The sequence below is a fragment of the Molothrus ater genome, chromosome 9 (genome assembly GCF_012460135.2).
Source record: "Molothrus ater isolate BHLD 08-10-18 breed brown headed cowbird chromosome 9, BPBGC_Mater_1.1, whole genome shotgun sequence".
In the NCBI taxonomy this organism is placed as follows: domain Eukaryota; kingdom Metazoa; phylum Chordata; class Aves; order Passeriformes; family Icteridae; genus Molothrus; species Molothrus ater.
In genome coordinates, this window is record NC_050486.2 from 23,469,883 (window position 1) to 23,487,446 (window position 17,564).

The window sequence follows — 17,564 nt, forward strand, 5'->3', positions numbered from 1 at the left end:
GTCCAATTTTCCCCTCCCATCTTTTGATGGGAATAAAAAAATAAAATAAAAATATCAATAATAACAAATAAACAAATAACAAAATAAAAATAAAATACCAACAATATAAACATCAATAATAATAATAATAATAATAATAGTAATAATAATAATAAATATACCTATTAGAAGGAACCTATCAGAATTCCCTTCTTACTGTTACTGGTACAGGTTTAAAATCCTTCCAGGGGAGCAGGGAGCCCTACAGACATCCAGTGGCTGTGAAATTCCTGCCTTGGGGTCCTGTATCACAGCTGAAGCCACCTCCATGCCTTCCCTCCCTTGGTCTCACAGCAATCCCAGCAGCTGTGTGTGTCCCTGTCCAGCACAGCTCACAGGGGTGACTGAAGCTGTCCCATCTGCCACAGGCTGGCACCAGCTGCCAGTGCTGCCGCCCCAGCACAGCCCAAGATCTCACCAGCAGGAGCTGGAGTTCCAGGCAGTGCAGGATCACAGCCCTGCTGTCCAAGCAGGGCCAGATGGCACCACCATGCCAAGGACAACAAATAGTCACTATGTCCTCAGAGCCCGAAGCAAAGTCAGCCTCAGCTGCTGAGTTGGTGCCATTTCTGATTCCCAGGAACAAGCTGTCCCCAAAAAACCTGCAGAGGGCACTTGAGCCACAGGGTGTCCCCCAAGGAGTCCCTGTGCCACAGGAGCAGGGTGGAACAGTGCAAAACAGGAACATCTGCACAAACAACAGCCCGTTCCTGCTCTGGGCTTTCTCTGCTGGACTGTGGGGGGGCTGCTTGACAACACTGGGAACCAGGCATGGAGATCATTGGGAATGGCTCCTCTGCCCCTCTCTGGTTTAGACTAACCCAGCAACCTTTAATTCTTCATTTCTTTAATTCTTTATTTCTTTATTTCTGCAGGAAGGACCAGGGCAACCCAATAATTACTGCAGCATGTGTTCCAACCAGAAATTGTTGAAATTCTGTGACTTGCTCCTGTGGCTTCCACAAAAGCAGCATCCAGTTTAATATGTGAGACTCATAACCAGCTCACACAGTGCAATAGTTCACTTCAGTTTGAAGTAAAAAAATATTCTGCTGGAAGCACAGCAAGTAGCAGTGTCAATTTTTCATTAACCTACAGCCACTGTCTCTGTAGACTTACAGCTATGAGTAAGATTACTGTTATAATTTTTTCTGATCCCTAAGGGAAGAAGAAAAAAACTTTTCAAAACTTTTAAGGTCATTAAAAATCCACCTTTAAATTGGAGGTAGTTTCAGTTTACTCTCATATTTCAAAATCAAATCTGAGCTGCAGCCTCACATCAAAGCAGAAATGTCACTCGCTTTGTTTCTACTTCTGTGAAAGAACTTCCAGCTTATACACGAGTTGAATGCCAAGTAAATAGATTTTCCTGGGGAACAAAGGCAGCTTTCTTTTGTTTGTTTTAAACATATGTAAATAGAGTCCCAGGGGCTGAGCTGCCTGTCACTTCACCCAGGTTCACACTCATGTCACTCCAGCTGGTGATTTCTGACCGACCTCAGGTCAGGACTGCAGAAGTTCCCCCTCTCCTCCACAGCCACATCAAGCAGCTGCTCGTGCCCTTCCCCTCCAGCCTCACACCTCAGGAGAGGGGAGGCAGAGAAATATGGATTCCTTTTTTTGCCAGTTTCTTATTCTTTTGGGTTTGGTTTTGTTTTTAAGCTGTAGTTACAGAATCACAGAAATACCCTGGTCCTCTGTCAAAGCCACTGTGGTGGCCCTGAAATCTCTGGGCAGAGCAGAGCAGTGCCTGGAGCCCCTGGATATGGCTGGGATGTGCCTACACACCAGCCATGGATCAAAGGCTGATGGCTCCCACTGGTTCATGGTCAGATGATGGGGGACAGGGAAGAAACAGGAATGGATTGGTAAGAAAAGTGACCTTTTTTTGGGTTTGTGTGTGTTTGCTTGAGCAGGAGGGCACCATCACTCTTGAGCTTCCTCTTTTCAATACCAGGCACTTAAAGAGTGGAGTGTGATCCTCAGAGAGCCAGAAGACACCAAGGAGGAGCAGGACCCCTCCACCTGCTCCTGCTCCAGAGCTTGGTGCAAACAACACTGAGGGCAGGCTTTGATCTTTGTATGAGCCACACACTTCAGAGCTGGCCTCAATGGTTCTCGTGGGTCCCTTCCATCTCAGAATATTCTGTGAAATCTACTCACTTTTTTTTCTTTTTTTTTTTTTTTTAATTTAAACCAGCAGATCAATGCAAAATCGAGCACTTCACGCTTGTCATTTCCAAATGACTCTGGTTATATCTCAATCTTCAGTGAGGTTTTGGGTGTAAGACTGGGTAGCACTGAGGGATGCATCAATTTATAGGCTCTGCAAAAGCTGCAGTTAAGGAAAATCCTCAAATACATGAGAAACCTCAATTTTGATTGGCCACATTCCCATAACTTCTTGATAATTCAACTCACTCGAGTATTATTCAGTGTTTCCCTTCTCCCTGCTTTTTTTATCTCTTGACAAGTTTACAAAGAGAAGAATGGAGCCGAGCTGAGCTGCATTCCATCCAATCTGCTGCCTCCACAAACGGCAGAGAAGCTAAATGAAGCCCAGAACATATGGCACTGTGCTGACAGAGCTCCCAAACTGGTTCTGCATGAGCAACAAGGAACATCTTGAAACGCACAAGACATATGTGTTTTAGGAAGAAGATTGAAGTGTTTCATAATAAAACAGGACAAAGTGAAATACAAGTGCAGTATAAAATTTTAATTAAAAACTGGTTTTACCCCTCGACGTGAATATACAATATGTTTCCCAGATGGATTTCATATTTAAGTATTATCCAAACCAGAAACATAAATGAGACAAATAAAGCCTTCAAAAATGGCACAGAGGCTAAAATGTGTGTAAACACTAGATGACTGTGGTGAAAACAAGGCAGGCAGGGAAAGCAACCTCTTAGCAAGTGTTTACTACTGGAATCCTGAATGAAACAGTTCCTACAGCTACAGTCAGGGTGACAATACAAATACAAGCATTAGAATTCACCACCACTCAGTGATGTAAATGGTGCTTTTGTTACTCAGGAGCTGTCCAGGCTATTTCCTACACTGATAACTCATGGTATAGAAGTGCATAATTCATGGCATGCCACTCTCCTTGCCTGCCTTGCTCCCAGGCTCCTACCCTGCTCTGTGTGAAGCTCTCTTCATTCCATGCCATCAGCTCCACAGGGGTGTGCAAAGGCCTGGCCACAGAACAGAATCTTTGTGCTGTGTCCTCAGGATCAGTAAATCCTTATGAACCAACAGCAAACTCCCTTCCCCAAGGAGGTGAGAAGGTGGCTCAGATCCCACTGCTCAGGCTGCAGGAGTTCTCTGCTGGACCAGAGGCAATCACCCAGAATTGAAGGGAAATGCACACCAAGAAAAAGCACAATCTCCACATGGATCAAGTAAAGAGAAAGATTACAGTTCCTTTATGCTGCCATCCAGACAAATTATCACCACACTTCAGAGAATTTCTCACAAAGATAAAATGGGAACAAACCCCATGCCTTTGGCAAGCCAACACTGATAAAAGGAGCTACAGCCACATCTTTGAAGGGTTTTGGTTGATGATGTTTTGAATTCCATGGGGGAAAGCATCAGAAGCCAACAGTAATCAAGGAGGCTTCTGCTTAACAGCTCCTGTGCAATGGAAACAAGAATACTGGGGGCTTCAATCACTTCCCACAAGGCTGCTGCATTTGTTGGAACTGAAACGAACTGGGCAAAGAGCAATTCCCTGCTGCTCCCAGAGACATCACCCAAGGCAGACACCCCTTCTGTCAGGGAGGCAGCTCATCAGGATCAGCCCTAGAAGTGCTGTCCCCTCTCAGCTTCAAGTGTTCTCACTGGAACCAAGAGGCTCAATTTCATTGATTTGAGTTTCCTCAAATTCCTTGATTACCAAACAAATTCTCAGCATCCTGATAATGATCACTTCATGACCACTGAAGTAATTAACACCATGGCCTTTCCTGTGACCCAGAGATTCCACATTACCAGATTTATGCAGCAAGAGACCACTGCTAAAAGGCTGAGAATTTTGTTGCATAGTTCAGTGTTTCAGAAAACATTTCAAGCTTAAAAATCGGGAAGAGCAGAATTATGTACCAAATTATTCCTCATACATGGAGTGGGAAGGCAGAGATTCCTTCCAGCTTTCCCTGACAAACCCATGGCACATTGCACCCTTTGTTCCTGGGGAGAGGATGAGGATAAATGATGTGAGAGATGTTAACAGTGCTGGTTAGTACACAGAGCAAACAGCACTAAGGCATCAGGATGAAAAACATAATTTATATTTAAAAAAAGATAAAAAAGGTATCATAAGAGCAATCAGTGTGAGGATATGAACCTGGATCATGCAGGAGACAGAAGCTGAGCAAGATACCAACTGCAAAGATTAGCTCCTAAGAGCACATGTAGTAAAGCAGCTCATTATCTTTTCTAGCCCTCTCTGATCAAGATAGAAATCTATTAAATCTGATTAAGATTTGTTTAATAATTGTCTGATTAAAACATAATAAACCTGGGAAAATTAAAATAAAGCCTTTTTAGTAACCTGGAGATGAGATGGGACTTTTCAGCCAGGCTTCCATAAAATGATTTCTTTAACATTCACCTCAGGATCCCAAAGCACTTCACAGTCATTTAATTAAGCTTCAACAGAGCACAAACTCCCCATTTTACAGCTGAGGTAACAATGAGAAGGAGTTTGGAAAAGACTATTTAATACTGAGCAGAGCTAAATGTTCTGTTATTTTACCCCAAAAATAGATTCTGAACATCTCCAGGTAGATTTTTTCTCCCCTGATAATTTTGGCAGCCTCTGAAGTAATAGTAAAATTCAAACATGTGATGCACAGTCTAAAGAACAGCCCTCATCACTTCCCAAGCTGCTCAGCTTTGGAGCATAAACACAGCTCCCCATCCATCTTACAAAGCTGCTCCTACCTGTTCCCATTACTCCAGCCATCCCTAGGTTTCTTATCCTCAGTGGAGCAATTTAAGCTTCTCTTCCTCTAAGTCAAAAACTTAGATAAGGCAAATCATTAAAGAGTTTGACATTTTTGCCTTTAATTCACATCAGGTCAATGACTTAGTGATTTCCAAAGCAGCTACTGTCAGCCAAGGATGGATTTGCATTTCTCCTGAACACAGGCAGGCAGTTTGTCTAAAGCCAGCCCAAGATCCTAAACTGCACCAAGTTATTCATAGGAGACATGGAAGGGAGCAAGTAGGAAGCAGAGTCTGACTCACTAAACTGAAAGTGATTAAAATATTGCACTGATTGCATCCTGCAAGCATCACTGGATGCTGAACAGCTTTTGGTGAGAACACCCGTGGGTTATAATAACTTGGGGAGGGCAAGAGAGACACAGACTCCACAGAAAAGCACCAATTCACTCCTCATCTGGCCCATTATTGCCACATTTGAGTAGGCAGCTTTCCTTTAGGAGCTAAAACAACAGGGGTGGAATTATGCCATCCCACTGTCACTGGAACTTTGAGGATGGCAAAAGATAAGGAAGGAGCACAGCAAATGCTATTTAAAGCTCCACTCAGGCACCTAGAAATTTGCATTTGATAGAAGGGATTTAAATTGTATTAGAAGGCAAGGTGCAGTAAACAATTAGAGCTTATTGCTGTGTTGGTTCAGTGCCTGAACCTCCACTGCTCCCAGGCTGCAGGGGCAGAGCAGCAGCCATGCTCAGAGCTGGGAGGGCTGGCAGGGCCACCTGAGCAAACAGGGAAAGGGAAAATGCCTCTGAAAACAAAGTGCCTCGAAGATACTAGGGACAGATCAGAGTAATTTGGGCCCAAAGTCACATTCCAGAGGAAAGTTTTCCATTTGCCAAACTGGATTTCCAGCACAGTGCTTGGAAGAGAGCACTCTTTGCTGTATCACAGTGTGAGCTGTGGAATAACTGACCCAGGAGAGGAACATCTCCTGCAGCAGCTGATTCAGAGAGACACTGAACACACATCTCCCTCCCAGCTGGAGCAGGGCCAGAGGTACTCAGTCTGTCTGCTCCATTTGATGTTATGTTGCAGAAGAAGGCTACACTGAGAATATTCATACTGCTCAAAATTCAATAATGACATTTTTTTCTCCCATCCAGTTTTCACCTTTGCTGAAAAATTTTTAATCTTTGATGAGAACTGAAGGTTGCCATATTAACATATGATTCCTTTTTTTAGCTAGGGGAATCAAACAGATATCCTCCAACCATTCTTTGGACCCTTTGAAAGCACTACCTTGCTTTCTTATAGTGGCTCCCAACCTTTCTCATCCCCTTGTGTATTCAGTTCATGGCAAATTGTGTCCTTCATCAAACATACAGAAAACCCCACAACAATCCCTCAGCATTTAGGCCTTCTCACACAGTGAACAAACAGGGTCTGAAATCTGCTGGATTGCTGGGGAGGGAAAAATCAAAGAGGTTTTCTATGTCAGGGAGCCAGATGAGGCCAAAGGGGAGGAGCCAATCTTCAGAAGAGTAACTTTTACTCAGCTGTGACACTGGGGAGGGAATGCACAGAGAATATTGAATGAAAACTGCAGGATGCCCAGGGAACACTGCATCTTATGGCTCAAACACATAGAGGAAGCTGCAAAACCCTTCAGGATTCAACAGATTAATTTTACACCAAAAGCTTAGAAAGTATTTCTCAGAATCTGCCCCACCTACTTAGGATCTACTTCAATACAGCTACTCCTCTGAGCAGGAAGAAAACTATTCCTTTGTGGACAAACGTGGGGTCACTGGAGAGGGCAGTGAACACCACCACATCCTGGTAGCACAACCGTCCATGGCCTCCATGCCCCCAGGGACACAGCTTGTGCAAATTCTACTTTTCCCTTCTGCAACAAAAAGTGTCCTGGTACTTCACAGAGTGACTCAGCACATCTCCATGTCATGAGAGGGTGCCACTAATGCCCTCTGAAAGCACTAATGTGCTAAATGGCAGCAGGGACAGGAAGTTATCAGTGTTAATCCACTTCAACTTGTCCAACAGTTACAAGAAATAGAAATGTCTGTATGTGAGACACTTCCTCTGAGAGTGCCCTTGCCTGAAACAGCAGCACACAGCCCCTCCACGTGCTCTCCCACCAGCAGAACTGCTCACCAACTGCTTTCTCAAATCAATTATGTTGTCTCAGCATTAAAGGAGGGAAGGCAGAATAGACTGACTTTTTGTTTATGTAGGCATGCTGGCAGGTTCCAGTCATATGTTGTGCCATCTGTACTGCTAGCTTTATCCTCTCTCTCATCACAACAGGTAAAATGGCATCGGTGGAGCTGCCTGTGTTTGCTCAGAGAGGGAGGCAGCCAGAACAGGCATTTGTTTTTTCCTCATTCTGGGGGGAAGCAGGAGATGGACACTCTTGCCCTTTTAAAACATTCAGCTTTTCAATGGATGGGCAATTTGCCCTGGTCTGCTAATGTGGGATCTGCTCAGTGCAAGGCTGAAAAGGTTCCATCCCTGGGGAAAGCATCGAACTGCTGATGAACATTTGGTGGCCTTTAGCAAAAACGAAGTGATTGCTGCCAACAGGATCCCAGCAGACCGGGAAGGACAGGCTCCAAATTAGGTGGGATTGTGATGCAGGAATTTCAGAAGGCCTGTACAGAACACAAGGAGCTTGCTGACTAGCTCTGGTCTTTCCCCCTGCACAGTCCTTTCTTATTCATATTTTTAAAATGACAAGTGTATTGGCAAATGTCATGGCTGCATTTAGGAGAACGTGGAAGCTTTCAAATGCAAAGGCTGTGTGAAGATGACCTTTCATCTCACACAAAGGCTGCTGGGCTGGGTGGTTTTCATTTAGAATCTCATAGTATTAGAACACTTGTGACTAAAGGTGCTCAAAACTACTTCAAATACATGCCTGATGGGTCCTACAGTACCAAAGTTTGTGCCATTCTCCAAAATAATTCAATTGTCTAGAAAACAATTCTATTTGTCCTAGGTGGGTCACTTTTAAACCAACACTCACATTCAACTTCCCCTTTGGGTCTCCCCTCTGCCCACTAGGACATGTTGCTTCTTCAACCAATTCTCTTAAATTTAGATATTTAATAGATTTAGAGAACTGGCTGCAGCTGAAACCTGAGTTGATGTCACAAAGGGATGTCCAGCAGACCTATTAGTCTTCAAATGACTCTATGTTCAGAGTCTCAAAGGAGCAACACCATCTTGCTTAATTGTAGAGGGGATTTTTTGTTAGGGATTATTGTTTCTTTTTTTGGGAATGAAATGTTAATTATTTCCTTTTTTCAGCCCAGGCCAAATCCCCATTTCTCCAAAACCCTGCTTAACCATAAGACAGCTTAAAAAATAGAATACAAATATTGTTGTATAAAAATAGGTTTAGTTTCAAATACTATATACTGTGCATTTTCAGGTGAGGTGCTTTCAGGAATGTGTTTTGTGGTCTGAAACAGCACCAGCAGTTTTTTCATACATCTCTCTATATATTTTTGCAAGACTCTCCTCCAAGATTGCTCTGTGAGGCTTCTCTTTGTACACAGCTGCAGGACCAGGCCAATGTTCACCACTATCCAAGTGAACAGGAGTGCTCTGCTGCACTGGAGAACTGTCAGAGGAAAGAAGATAAGAAACAATGATCAAACCAAGATATGGAAGAGGAATCAGTGGCACAAAACCAGCAGAAACACCAATGTAGAGCTGCTTAGCACAGATTGCCTTCCACAAACCAAAATTAAAACTGCACTGCAGCTACTTTTAAGAAATGAGAACCACCCCCTCCATGTTATTCATTCACACAAATCCTCCCCCACTTATCTGAGTACACTTTGTAATGTGCCCAAATAGAATTAATTTTCAGAGAACCTGCAGTAATTTTGCTGTATTTTTGCAGGCTGTGTGACTAGGCAAGAGCAACACAGTAGGATTTTTGTGTCCTTTGAAGGTGAAATTGTAACCACAAGCAGCTATTTCAATATGAAGACAATCTATCAGGGGGACATTAAATTACTGTGGTTGCAGCTGTAAAGTGCTGTATTGGAAGCATCATGGATTAAGTTTTCTACCAACTACATTTTGATATAGTAGCAATCCAGGGTTCCTTCCCCACCCCATCTTCTGTGTCACTGTTTTAATACTAAACACAAATACAGGCTCATCTTTCAGTTGCTTTGAGAAATTATTCCTGAGATCTATGAAGTGAAATTTATACTCTGCAAATCATTACAAAACACTGACAAGTCTGAGTAGTTTGTATCTCAACATCATGACTATCTGCTTCCTCTTGACACTTTCAAAACAAAGGTTTGTGTCATATAATTAAATGAGCAATTTCCCTGTAATAAAGCATGAAACAAGAAGCTCAAAAATCATCAGAAAAAAATTACAACTGAGATGACATTTTTCACATCTGCTCAGATTTAGGCACTTAAGACACTTAAAATTAGGACTGAGTAATCTTCAGCTTTTGCAAATGTTCTCTGGGAAATGAAACTGGAAATGTGAAGTTTAAGGTGACCATCTTCACTTAGGAAATGGATTACATTTCACAGGGAAGCTTTACAGCTTCTTATATGCACGTCATTTATTAATGGTAGTGTCTTCTGCAATCAAACCAGTACTTAAAACTTCATCCTCAAGCTACTATCAGCCAACATATGACAAAATTGAAAGAAACCTTAGGCCACATCCATGAATACATGTATTCAGCTGCATCAAAACACAAGGTTTTCATCTGAAGAACAGAAAAGGGGAAAAAGAGGAAGATGTAGGATCGGTTTTCTAAATTCACATCTCTAAGCTTCTACTGTCCCATGGAAAAAAAACCAAAAAAACAACAGAAGGATCAGCTTTTGCTTTTAAACTTCTTACATTCAAATATTAGGGTGATGCCAACCTACACCAAATAAGTAAGACCTCTTGTATGGCTCTAACATTAAAAAGAGAGGAAGGCCACGTTCACACTTATTCAAAAAGGCTCCATCATTTAAAGTCAGTCAATGGCATGAAGCAAATTTAAACTTGTTTATCATCCTGAGATAATTGTGCCTCACAGTTTGGACACAAAGAAACCAACCTACCAACCAAAATCAATAGAGCAGCTATACAGGCCTGTGTCAAATGCAGACAAGTCAACACCCTGGGGACTCATCAACAACTGCAGTTTCACTTTCTCCTTCCTGCAGTTTGTGGTACCTCACTTCTGATGGAGAATTCTCAGGCCAACAAGCAGGCACAGCACTTGTAACTACACAACAAACAGCTCTGACACTCTTTTCCTTGGAATCCATTTCCAGCAGCATCTTTGTGCTTGCCCTTTCTTCTCCTAAAAGCTGAATTTACCTGGAGACACTCAAACCCCAGCACTTTAATTGCAGTAAAGACTCAAAAACCAACAGTAACTTCTACAAGTTCTTTATTCTGGTACTGAAAAAGTCTTGTAAAAAGGCCTAATTATCCCTTCTCTTTTTGGAGGAGGCATTTCCATTAGCCAGCCACTTGTGCATGAGACACCTGGACAAAGCTACAGCCAAGGTAGGGAAGATTCCCCCTCCTGTCTCAACTGGAAACCAGCTGACAACCTGAGCTAAGCAATCTGGGAATTACACTCACAAATCATATTAACAGCAGGATTTCTGCACGCAACTCCCTGCTCTGAAATACCTGTCATATGCTTTTGTTCCCTCATACATCTCCTTTAAGAGTCCCAGAAGTTCTTTTCTGAGTGAATCATATACTAAATATTTCACAAAACACAGACCTTTTCCTTACTCCCAGCGGTTTTCAATCATCCATCTACTTTACTGCCAGCATTTGGTCGACAGTACCCTGTCCTTCCATGAACTCTGTCTCTGTCCTTGTGTCCTGTTTATGAGCACTGTGGCAAGCACTCAGCAATGTGACTGTCCTCGAGGTCTTAATGTCTCACCCCCTGTGCTGCTGGCCTCTAAAGCAAGGAGCAGTCCTTTCCCAACCCGAGTGCCACACTTCATATCCCATCCCTTCAGGATTCTGGAGTATTAAGGTTTATTTTCCATTTTTTTTCATGGTCTGCTGTTTCAGCATAAATCTCCAAGTCCCAAAGCTGCCTCAAAACAAAAACTTGCACTTTCTCTCTCACAAACACATCCTAAACAATTTAATTGCCCCTGCTGTCAGGACAAAGGATAAGGGAGCAGAAAGGCTACACAGAATACAGGAGTGAGCACAGTACAGCAGACACAACTGCAGCAGCAACTTTACAACCATATGGAAGTTGGAGTAATCCCTTGCACAGAGGGGATTACAAACCACAGGGATTTTTAAAGAAGTCAGCAAATCAGAAATGAACTTTTTGGAGCTTATAAATTTCAAGAAGAAGTTTGTTATGGTACCCATATAGAAATACCCTCCTTTCAGGTGTATACAGTGGTGATTAGGGGTGCCATTGTTAGAAAACAGTGTGTGATACTTAACTATCAAAATAAAGCCTTTTCTAATGGCAACACCTCTCAAATGTAGCACCACAGTTCTAGGACTTCTACTTTAATATAAAGAAAACCAGAAAAGCCATAGGAGCCCAAAAAAGACTTCTAATACTTAGCATCCTTAGTATCTTTCCTCCAACAGGTACTCAAAACATTGTACAAAATACTGTGTGCATACACATAGAACATCAGTATTGGTAACTTCTACTACAGAAGTAATCAAAACCAATTTAATTGGTATCTTATAAGTAAATTATCAAATTAAACCCTGGTCATGTATGTGAGGAGCACACAGAGTAATTAATGTACATAAACCAGGTTTATAAGATCTCAGGTTTCCAAGAAAGCTTCTGAAATACAGCATGGTGAATCACTAAACTATACCATATAAATTTGCTGTATTTTTTGGAAAATGCTTTTCTTTTCCAAATATCTGTTTTGCCAAAAAAAAAAAAAACCAAAAAAAACCAAAGAAAGGACAATCCAAAAACTGAGCCTCAAACCATATTACTAAATGAACTTAAATTTATTTTTGCACTCCCATAGTTTTAAAGGAAAAATAACCAAGTGATTATTTTAAAAGTGACATTTGCCCTCTGGTTGACAAATTCCAAAAACGTCTGCCCAAGAATCATTTTTATAGCCAAGTCCAGTTCCAAACCCAGTGTTTTATGAAGACTATACTGACACAGTGCCAAAGGACATCAAAGGCACAATAATTTAACTGTATTTTGCTTTTAGGTGAGAAAGCTTAGTATGAGTAACACTTCCTGAAACCTTTTCCCTGTCCAATACAGGACAAAGCTCAAAATGGGAAGAGAAATTTGTAGCTAAATGTAAAGGGCAATATTGAGTATGATTGTTTTGTCTTGGTCAGAAAAAAACTCCATACCTGCTCCGCAGCTCACTCACAGTCAAGGGCTTGTTATCTGTAGGTTCTCTTGTCTGAGGCAAATCATCCTAAAAAAACCCAGAAATCAAATTCTCATTACCTCGGTTTCTGATTACAATGATCTCATTTCAAAAATACTTTCTTTCCATTTAGAGGACTATTAAAGTGCTTACATTTCTTGGGGGAGAAAGGGACAAAGTGTAATGAGCCAAATGCCATTTATGAACACTTTTAATTAAGTTCACTACAATTCAGCTAATAATTTTCAGGTAATAAACTGGAAAGAATTTCTAGACAGTGTAGATCTAGAGAACTATGCAGACAGCAAAAGCTTCAATAAACCCCAATAAACACATTGCCAAAATGCTATGGAACATACTACTTACTGCTTTTGTGTTCCTTGCAGGAAAGGGGGAAAAAACACCTAAAACTTATGTTATCTATTCCATGTGTTTTACAAGGCAGAAGCATTGCACACATCTCAATTCTTGAATTTCATATCCAAGGTTGAATACATGCTTACTGAACTTTAAAAAATATCTGATGCACTTAATGACCCTTCAGTCAGGTATTCTCAGTTGCTAGAATGCAGTTTTACCTTCCAAATGCTATCTAGACATTAATTAACCCAAATTTGCCCTCTTAAGTAAGAAAGAAAGAAAACACCCATGTGGAGGGAGCCAGCTGCTCACCTGAGATGGGATGGTAGAAATTCCAGCACACACAATCATGTTCACTCTACTCTGAAGAGCAAAGACCCTACTTAAGGGGTGATATTAAGTGATGCTTTCAGCACAAGTCAATTGCTGTAAGGATTACTAAACAAAGTCATCTTTCATGCTATAGGAGAAATAATTGGAAAAAAAGACTGCAGTAAAAATAATCACACTTGCTGGTAACACAGAACTGGGAGAAAAGACAAGAAATATAGTGGTAGGTGGCAGTAAGATGCAGAGCAAGCTGAACAGCAGCATATGGATGAGGGAAAACCTGAGAGAATTTATTGTGGTGAAATACAAGGTAATAAGTGTGTTTGTAAACAGGAGAGCTCTCTTCCTCCAGCAGTCACAGACTACAAAGCACTGAAGAGGAAATGGGGTACAGTGGTAAATAAAATTCTGCAGCATTTGCCAGAGGCAAATTATGTTCTGGAAAGCAAAAAAAAAGATGGAAACATTACAATACTGTCACAATGTCACAGCAGAAGGGTACAGTGGACACCCCAAGAATCTGCAGCAGAGCTCCAGTCACACTATTTTGCAGAGTATTATGAAAAAGAAATTTTGGAAGACACAGCTGTATGCTTCTGGGAATGGTTATTTAGTATTAGGCTCTTTGGAGTGAAACAGAATAAGAGGTACTTTTTAACCTTTCAAAGTTTGAAGAGGATCTAGATTGGAGCCAGAATGTGCTCACCACATTGCTTTACTACTCCCTCACCTGTTTTACTACTCCCTCACTTTCAAGATGACCAATTTACCTCAGCCGTCTGCTGAGCCATAGCACAGCCTCAATTTTGGGCCATGTGGGGAAGCACAACCTATCTTGGTGAATTTTAAAGCATTCACTGCAAGGATATTTTTTTTTCTTTTTTGATTAGGTCAGCTGCTGTTAGCACAGCTTTCATGAGCCAGCTCTACACAACTATCTGACACCACAAGACTTCTCTGTAGCAATCTTCCCTTCCTTTTGCTCAGTGGAAGGAAACAGAATGAGAAAAATGGTCCTTTGCCAGCACTGGCTTGATCAGGTGGGTAATTAAATACCCTAATAGCTGGATTTTTTAGGGCAGAAACACAAGGTTTTCCAACAGAAGAGGACACAGTGTCATCTCTGCTTATTAATCCCTGTGAGGATTCAGCAAGTGTTTGATTCTGGAAATCACAAGGTGAACCAAGAGAAAGCCAGCAGAAAATATCACAATTCAAGAATTCCAGCACAATGTTTACAGAGTCTTTTTGACTGTATGGAGAGACCATGTAACCAACCATCCAACCCTCCTTATCATAAAGTCATGGTCTACTGTTTGAGGAAAGCAGTCAAGAATCACTGCAGATGGTTCAGGCTGTGCAAGTGTTCATTACATGGACTATCAGGAAATCCAGTTTGTTATCTCAAGTTCATTGAAACATCAGGGGAGCATATGACATGATTTGTACCTATTCTGAGTGGCTGAAACACAGAAAAATGTCATGGGAATCTTCTATTTGAGAGGCAGCAGCTCACAAAATCATAACATTCATATAATAACTCAGGGAGGTGCAGCATGAACTAGATCAAACTGTCTTCGTATGGATGAGACAAGGTTTTTCTGAGTTAAAAACAAAACCCACAACAACTAAGCTAAACATGAACATTGAACAGAAATGAGAAAAGAATCAGATTAAGTGAGAATGAGGTGAGACACTGAGCTGCCCAACATGACTAAATCTGGGGACACGAATAAACAAACAAGCAAACAACTAAATAAATAAAAAAGGACTTCAGAGTGAAGACTGATGTTCTTCAATCCATCTTGCAGGACTGGATCAAGACAACAAAGATCACTTCTGCCATGGGCTTCCTGTAGCCAGTAGAGACCCCCATCCCAGGCAGCTGCACCTGCCCTTGCTGTGGGAAATGTGAGGGGGGGACATCAGGGCATCATCTCACACTTTCTATCCCACTTCCCACTGATACAGGGCACTACTGCTGAGGGGAAAGGTGGACAGCTGGGGACAGTAGCAACTTAAAATTGCACCAACATTCAAAAGCAGATTTCTGTCAACATTCTATTTTCTAAGAGAGAAACTGAAGCAAAAAAAGATGCCTTTCTCCACTTTGGGAGACTTATGTCTCTTCTACCCCATCAATAACATTTCTGAGTTAGAATGCCAGAGCTCCTTATCATCTTATATCATAATCATCATTATCATCATTGTATCATAATCATCTCTCATCCTTACAACCTTTTTATCCTACCTTTCTTTTGCCTCACCTCACACTCAAGATTCTAAATTCTCTGCAGATGAACAATCTTCTTATTCAGCTGGTACAATGCTCCAGCATTTTTTTGAGAAACTATGTTTCTCAAAATCACAATAGGAAAAAATTTGTCTGTCGAAAACCACACCTCAAAATTTCATCAAAGGTAAAATACTCTGTTCCTGAGTGTAATCTCATTAGATAAAGAGCTCTGTTCATTGAAAGCCAGGTAATTAAGGGAAAAAAATCACACATCTGAAGAATAATATTAGCTCTAGAAACAGCTGGATACATGCAGCTGCTGATGTGCAGCTGCACAACATGTTAAGCCTTGATGTTCTACACATCTGTAACATCTTTTGCTTAAATTGGGAGTGGAGAATCAAAATATAAAAAAACCCACACTCCAATATAGTTGTTCTCAGTAAGCCATGAGAGGGTTGCCTGTACTACTTCATCAAGGAGAAAGATAAGGAGGCTTCTGAAATCAGTGTGAAACAGTTGAGCTCACACACCAAACCCATATTTCTACAATCAAGGCTGTCCCAAAGGACAACATTATAATAAATCCAAGACTGTAGGCACAGTTCTCTTTTTCAGCCATTTTGGAGAAGAGAAAAGATTGAGTTTGCAGTCAAACTTACAAATATGAGGCGCTGTCTAGCTCTGTGTGTCCTTAAAATATTTTTCACTCTTTTATGGATCTCATCAGTATTTGCTGGTGAAGGCCAACCAGTGCCAAATCTGCAAGAGGAAGAGGAAAAACAAAGTGAAGAAATATTTTCTTGTTGAAAAACTCTATGATACAGATTTCTTTTTCCTTTTAATTATGAAGCATGCATTACCTTCTTCTATTTGGAACACACACAATGTTTCTATTTGATTCTTCTTCTCTGGAGTACAAGTAAAGAAAAGCAGTGCATAAACAGTGCATAAACATTAACAGCCACAACAGCAACAGAAGATGAAAAACATAGAAATGTTGATGATTTTGTAACTTGAGAAATATTTCTGTAATGTTTGTATGGTCCCTACAGAATAAAAAAGCTATACTATTCCCAGTGATCAGGTTTCATTTGCCTCTTTAAAGGAAGTATTGCACACATGAAGTTCTTTTCACTGGAATCAATCAAAAGGAAGGTAACCCCAATGCATGCAAATTGGAAAACACATGGAGTAAAAAACTTGCAATTGCAGTCTTTATTTCACAAGAGGAACTGCATTTTAAGTTTTTTTTTTTTTTGGTTTTTTTTTTTTTTTTTTTTTTTTTTTTTTTAATATTGAAAACTAGGTAGCTGCTTGGTATGGGTAATTTAAACCAAACAGCTACTTTTGGATTTTACCTTGTTATGTTTTGGATTATTTTTTTCCACTTTACTAAAAAAAGCCCTTCTCATCCTTCTCAGCAGCTCATCCTTCTGAGCAAGTTCAGAAGCTGACAGAAATTTCATATCAATAATTATTCTCAGTCTCTTAAGGGAGGCAACAAAGATTTTGAGAATATGATTGTTTACATGCCAACCATATTATTACATTAAAAATGTATTTTTTTTTAAAAAGAGACATCAACAGAAGGAAAGCATAATTGGAGGGAAGTTATGAAATGCTTACTTACACAAGCTCATCACACTGCAAAGAGACAGAGCACTAAATGAAGATTGTGCATCTTCATTTCAATGTTGCCCAAGCTCTGAGAGCTTGACTTGGCACCCAGAAAAGCCCAGCTCCTGATGTGGGATCATGCCCATGTGAGCACGGGTCACTGGTGAGCTGTGAGCTGGCAGAGCAGGCACTGCAATCTCAGCTGTGAACGGAGCTGCCATCCCCTGCCTGCAGCAGGAGCACCAGGAACACCGAAGGGCTTTGGTGGCTTCCCAAATTTGATGCAGTGAAGAAACAGCATGACTCTGGAGGCTGAGATTCCACAGTCTGCTCTGTGCAGGGACTGGGAGTGCCAGCTTTCCTGCCCTCCTCTCTCCCAGTTATCACATTCCCTGCATTATCCAGTCTATCACTCTCAAATCCCCAGTCTGATCGCGCCTGGCGCAGTTCACCTTCACCAAACCTCTAGAAATTTCAATACAGCCAAGGAACTGCTCAGCTCCTTTCAAAAAGAACAAACCAAGTACACAGAGAAAGCTTCAGTGCAAAACAAGCAGCCTGGCAATGTAAAAATTAATGGAAGCAGGATCCCAAAAGTGGGAAGTGAC

The 17,564-nt window shown here is 41.2% G+C and overlaps 1 protein-coding gene across 1 annotated transcript in view; it reads right to left on the minus strand.

Annotated features, from left to right (window-relative positions):
- Positions 1-2,737: 2,737 nt before the first annotated feature.
- SPATA6 (spermatogenesis associated 6) overlaps positions 2,738-17,564 on the minus strand; it is a 41,380-nt gene continuing 26,553 nt past the window's right edge. Inside the window, exons 11-13 of the mRNA XM_036388082.2 lie at positions 15,999-16,098; positions 12,391-12,458; positions 2,738-8,641 (exon numbers count right to left, since the gene is read on the minus strand). Of these exons, the coding sequence (XP_036243975.1) occupies positions 8,461-8,641; positions 12,391-12,458; positions 15,999-16,098 (349 nt within the window). The 3' untranslated portion in view covers positions 2,738-8,460. The remainder of the gene's footprint in view (positions 8,642-12,390; positions 12,459-15,998; positions 16,099-17,564) is intronic.